The sequence below is a fragment of the Lactuca sativa genome, chromosome 2 (genome assembly GCF_002870075.4).
Source record: "Lactuca sativa cultivar Salinas chromosome 2, Lsat_Salinas_v11, whole genome shotgun sequence".
NCBI classification, from domain to species: Eukaryota; Viridiplantae; Streptophyta; class Magnoliopsida; order Asterales; family Asteraceae; genus Lactuca; species Lactuca sativa.
In genome coordinates, this window is record NC_056624.2 from 96,413,370 (window position 1) to 96,419,338 (window position 5,969).

At 41.2% G+C, this 5,969-nt stretch overlaps 1 protein-coding gene and 1 non-coding gene across 2 annotated transcripts; one reads left to right on the plus strand and one right to left on the minus strand.

The window, feature by feature from the left end:
- Positions 1-612: 612 nt before the first annotated feature.
- LOC111900001 (small nucleolar RNA R71) lies at positions 613-719 on the minus strand. The gene has a single exon (XR_002853093.1). It is a non-coding gene; the product is annotated as a small nucleolar RNA R71 (small nucleolar RNA).
- A 4,095-nt stretch (positions 720-4,814) lies between these two features.
- On the plus strand, positions 4,815-5,216 carry LOC128132353 (uncharacterized). Its single transcript, XM_052768874.1, has one exon. It carries the CDS (start codon positions 4,815-4,817, stop codon positions 5,214-5,216), a length of 402 nt encoding a protein of 133 aa, XP_052624834.1.
- Positions 5,217-5,969: the final 753 nt, after the last annotated feature.

The window sequence follows — 5,969 nt, forward strand, 5'->3', positions numbered from 1 at the left end:
AGGTGGAACAAAGGAAAAGCTGTTGGAGAATCCGCTTCTTCAAAGAATTCACCACTAAAGAACCTCAAGTCCGTTTTCAGAAAGAAGAAGAGCAGCAAATCAGGAGCATCCAACGCCTCTTTAACAATCGAAGACCCAATTAAAGAAGACACCGAGTACGAGACCGAGGAAGAAGAAGAACCAACATACGGGCACGAAACCGATTTTGAGGACGATTTAGCTATCACTATGGCTAATATCGATGAAGTCCCCATGGGGGAATGGAAGAAGGGGATGCGCAATGACACTGGCTCGGGACTTGTGCAGCCCGCAATTCCCGCAACTGCTACTTTTGAGCTTAAGGGTCATATCCTAGCTTTACTTAAAGAGATCCCTTTCACTGGCAAAGATCACGAAGACGCCTACAAGCACTTCGATGAAGTTAATAATGTAGCTGATTATTTCAATGTTCCTAACGTGCCTCGGGAAACTCAGCTACTTCGCATGCTTCCGGTTACTTTGAAGGGTGCTGCAAAGGATTGGCTCAAGTCACTACCCCCCGGAACCATCACTACATAGGCTCAGCTGAAAGAAGAGTTCATTGATCAATTCTGCCCACCATCCAAGATATCTAAGCTCAAGAAAGCCATAGCCAACTTTGAATAACAAACTGGAGAGTCACTATATGAAGCTTGGGAGAGGTACAAGAGCTTGTTAAGGAATTGCCCACATCACGACCTCAATAGTCAGCAAGAAGTCTCCATCTTTTATGATGGAGTAAATGTTACAATAAGGCAATTACTTGACTCGCTAGGCCCACTTACAAAGAAGGCACCTCCAGTGATAAAGCAGCTAATTGAAGAATTCTCTAAGCATTCTAGAGAATACCATAATCCAAGAAATGATGTAACAAGGGGGTCCGCCTATGCAGCTTCAGAAGACTTATTAGCAGTGATGGCCATGTTGAAAAACATGGATAGGAGGATGGACAAAATGGACCAAACGATACATGTTATACGGGTGGGGTGTGAAAATTGCAATGGGCCTCATCTTACTAGAGACTGCGACTTGGATGAAAATGACAACAAGAAGGTGCAAGTATGTTACTCAAGTGGTGACCGATATGATGAAGATTGGCAATAACCAAAGAAAGAGTGGCCCCCTTATGAAGAGTACAAGAAGGATAAGGAGGAGAAGTACGAGAAGAAAGGAAGAGGTTTTTACCAAAAGGAGGAGCCGGCACAAGAAAGAAAACCAAGTTTGGAAGAGATGCTTACCAAATTTGTAGCTGCTTCAGAAAAGAGACATAGTGATCATGATGCTACAATTCAAGAAACAAGAACCATGCTTAGAAACCAGCAAACATCTATCCACAACATAGAAACGCAGCTAGGGCAACTTGCTCAACAAATCAACCAAAGATCACCGGGTGAACTTCCTAGTAAAACCAAAAATAACCCACTAGGCGCGCACATAAACATAGTCACAACAAGAAGTGGGAAGATAATCACTACTCTAGCCCCTAAGGAACTTCTCACAAATAGAAGGAAGATGGAGGAAGTGAAAAAGGTAGTTCTTAATGAGAACTGCTCAGCTGCCAAGCTAAATAAGCTACCAAAGAAGAAGGGTGGCCCGGGGAGCTTGACTTTGCCTTGCCAATTTGGTAACCTGGCTACCATTCATGCTTTGGCCGATTCGGGAGCAAGTGTGAACCTCATGCTATATTCATTCTTCAAGAAGCTGAATCTCCCGGAACCAAGGCCAATTCGTATGGCAATTCACTTAGCAAACAAGACAGTCACTTTTCCAAGAGGCATATGTGAAAACTTATTGGTCAAGGTGGACAAGTTTGTATTTCCCGCATATTTCATAATTCTAGATATGGAGGCGGATCCTCAAGTCCCGATCATCCTTGGAAGACCTTTCCTCAACACTGCAAGTGCTATAGTAGATATGAGGGACTCGAAGCTTACTTTACAGGTAGGAGATGATTCAGTCACTTTTGGGGTTGATCAAGCTATGAAGTATGCAAGGAATAGTGATGACATGGCGTTCTCAATTGACATGCTTGATGAATTAATGGAGGAATGCGAAAGTGAAGATCCCAAAAAGTCCACAATTTTTTATGAAGAATTTGATGTTGAAAAATACTTAATGGAGATCGAGAGGCTGCTGGAAGAAGCTGAGTTTGAAGAATTGATGAAACAATCTGACAGATCAACTCGTCGAGTAGGGCTGATCTACTCACCGAGTCCATGTGAAGAAAAAATGGAATTCATGAATTCAACTGCCAACTCGCCGAGTCCCTTACCTGCACTCAGCGAGTACAACCAACAGAACCCAAAAACCGAGCTCAAAACATTACCAGAACATTTGGAGTATGCTTTCCTTGAAGATGGTCATCAAAAGACAGTGATAATAGCCTCTGACCTCTCCGAATCTCAAAAGGAAGAACTAGTTCAAGTTTTGAAGAAGCGAAAGCGGGCCATAGCATGGAGCATTACCGACATCAAGGGAATCAGCCCCTCTTATTGATCTCACAAAATTCATCTGGAAGAAGGAGCAAAGCCGGTTATGCAGCACCAAAGAAGATTAAACCCAAATATGCAAGAAGTGGTCAAGAAGGAAGTGGTCAATCTTTTAGATGTGGGGATTATATATTCTATTTCCGACAGTCCATGGGTGAGTCCAGTCCAAGTGGTGCCCAAGAAAGGAAGGATGACGGTCATAACCAACGAGAAGAATGAGCTTATTCTGACACAAACGGTAACCGGTTGCAGAGTGTGCATCGATTATCGAAAGCTAAACGATGCCACTCGTAAAGACCATTTCCCCTTACCTTTTATTGATCAAATGTTAGAAAGATTATCGGGCCATAGTTATTATTTCTTTTTAGACGTATTTTCGGGTTATTTCCAAATACCCATAGATCCCATGGACCAAGAAAAGACCACTTTCACTTGCCCAAGTGGGACTTTTGCTTATCGACGCATGCCCTTTGGGTTATGCAACGCACCCGCGACATTTCAAAGGTGCATGACAGCCATATTCCACGATATGGTGGAAAAATTCATGGAAGTTTTTATGGATGATTTTTCTGTTTTTGGATCTTCCTTCCATGATTGTCTCACAAATCTTGACTTAATGCTTGCTAGGTGTGAAAAAACCGACTTAGTTCTTAATTGGGAGAAATGTCACTTTATGGTCAAGGAGGGTATAGTTTTAGGCCACAAGGTTTCCAAATTGGGAATTGAAGTGGATCGGGCAAAGATTGACACCATTGCCAAATTACCCCCACCAACTAATGTGAAGGGCATTAGAAGTTTTCTAGGACACGCGGGTTTTTACCGGCGTTTTATAAAAGATTTTTCTAAAATAACTAGACCTCTAACACAATTGATTTTAAAGGATGCACCATTTAATTTTACTAAAGAGTGTTTAGAGGCATTTGAATTCTTAAAGGAAAAATTGACTAATGCCCCGATCATTATTGCTCCAAATTGGGATTTACCATTTGAAATAATGTGTGATGCTAGTGACTTTGCATTAGGAGTTGTCCTTGGTTAAAGGGTTGATAAGCACTTTCGACCCATTTATTATGCTAGTAAAACTTTAAATCCGGCCCAAGAGAATTACACCATCACTGAAAAAGAATTATTAGCTGTGGTGTACGCTTTTGATAAATTCCTCCCTTATTTAGTTTTATCTAAAACAACTATTTTTACTGACCACTCCGCTATCAAGTATTTGTTTGCCAAGCCAAGATTGATACGATGGGTTCTAGTTCTTCAAGAGTTTGACATAGAGATACGTGACAAAAAGGGAATGGAGAATGTAGCAGCCGACCACTTGTCAAGGCTTGAAAACCCGAAATTGCAAGAAGATAGAGTTGGAGATGACTTCCCGGACGAGTACATTATGGTGGCCGTGGGAGAAGAGCCATGGTTCGCAGACATAACTATTTATTTAGCTAGCAAATACATCCCAAAAGATCTTACCAGCCAACAAAAGAAGAAATTCTTTTCTGAAATAAAGTATTACTTTTGGGATGAGCCATACCTTTTCCGAAGCTGTGCGGATGGAATCATACGAAGATGTGTGTTCGGGAAGGAAAGCCGACAGATTTTGGAGCATTGTCATAGCGGGCCCACGGATAGACATCATGGAGCACATTACACTGCTAAGAAGATCTTTGACATTGGGTTTTACTGGCCCATGGTTTTTAAAGATGCACCCAATTTGTCAAAGAATGTGATGCATGTCAAAGAGCAGGAAACATTTCATCCCGAAATGAAATGCCACAACATAGTATTCAAGTGTGCGAAGTATTTGATGTGTGGGGGATCGATTTCATGGGACCATTTCTCATGTCCAAAGGCAACAAATACATCTTGGTGGTGGTGGATTATGTATCCAAGTGGGTGGAGGCACAAGCTTTGCCAACAAATGATGGTCGGGTGGTGGTGCGGTTTTTGAAGAAGCTATTTTCAAGATTTAGAGTCCCAAAAGCTCTTATAAGCGACTGAGGCACTCATTTTGATAATGATCAACTAGAGAAGGTGCTAAGGAAATATGGGGTAACTCATAAATTTTCTACACCCTACCATCCACAAACTAGTGGACAAACCGAAGTGACAAATAGAGCCTTAAAAAGAATCTTGGAGAGTTCGGTGGGGAGCAATCGGAAAGAATGGTCGGATAAGCTAGATGATGCACTTTGGGCCTTCCGAACAGCTTTCAAAACACCTATTGGTGCTACACCATATAGGCTAGTTTATGGAAAGCAATGTCATTTACCGGTGGAGATCGAGCATAAAGCTTTTTAGGCTTTAAAAATGGGCAACTTTAACATGGCGGAGCTCAAGAACAGTCGGTTAATGCAATTGAATGCTCTTGAGGAACTTAGAAATGATGCTTACACTAGTTCTCTAATTTATAAAGAGAAAACCAAGAGTTGGCATGACAAGAGGATCAAGGGAAATAAAGAGTTTCATGAAGCGCAAAAGGTGTTGCTCTTTAATTCAAGGCTAAAACTCTTCTCGGGCAAACTCAAGTCAAGATGGGATGGTCCTTTTCTAGTGAAGAAGGTGTTTCCACATGGTGCTATAGAGTTATTATCAAAAGATGGTACCCCTTTCAAGGTCAATGGACATAGGGTCAAAAGATATGAAGAAGGAGTCCCAAGAAATGAAGGCATGGAAGAAGGGCTGTTGCTGGAAGGAATTGCAGCAACGTAGAATGGAAGGAGTCCAGCTAATGACTCCTTAAAAAGAAGCGCTTTTGGGAGGCAACCCAAGTTTAGAGTTTGCATTTCTTTTTCCTTTATTTTCTTTTTAATTTCTTAGGATCTGTTTTATTCTTCTTCTGAAAATATGTTCTAAATGATTGCTTGAGGGCAAGCAATGCTTAGAGTGTGGGGTGGTGGTTGAAAAATAAGAAAAAAATTCAATTTTTGTTCAAACTGCAAGCTTTACTCGCCGAGTACATTCGATCTACTTGGCGAGTACTTGTCCGAATCCCCAGAAAATCGCGAATATGCGAATCTACTCGGCGAGTAGCACTTTTCTACTAGGCGAGTAGACAACTTACACAGACGGTTTATAATCTGTAAATAAGGATTTTCATTCATTTTACTCACACACTCGCCGTGCACAACTACTCTCAAGCCATTTCTTCAATTTTTGCCGAATCTTCAACTTTCAAGAGTAAAGGTATGATTTCTACACTCAATACTTGTCAAAGGTTAAAGCTTTATCACTTCTTAGCCTTTATTTTGTCTAAATTTGGATTTGGGGGTTTCCTCAATTTCTAGGGTTTTGATTTTACTATGAATTAGGAGGTTTTAGGCAAAATTTCTTTTGGATTAGTGTTTATTGGACTTAGTACAGCAAACCCCTATGCAAAATTGGGTGTTTTGGATGACCCATATATGTGCGGCATCAATATGGTCCCAATGTTCATCCTACTCGCCGAGTAGTTCATGAACTCGG

Excerpts from the sequence above, each read along its gene's own strand:
- LOC128132353 (XM_052768874.1), top strand. The coding sequence starts at position 4,815 with ATGGGCAACTTTAACATGGCGGAGCTCAAGAACAGTCGGTTAATGCAA.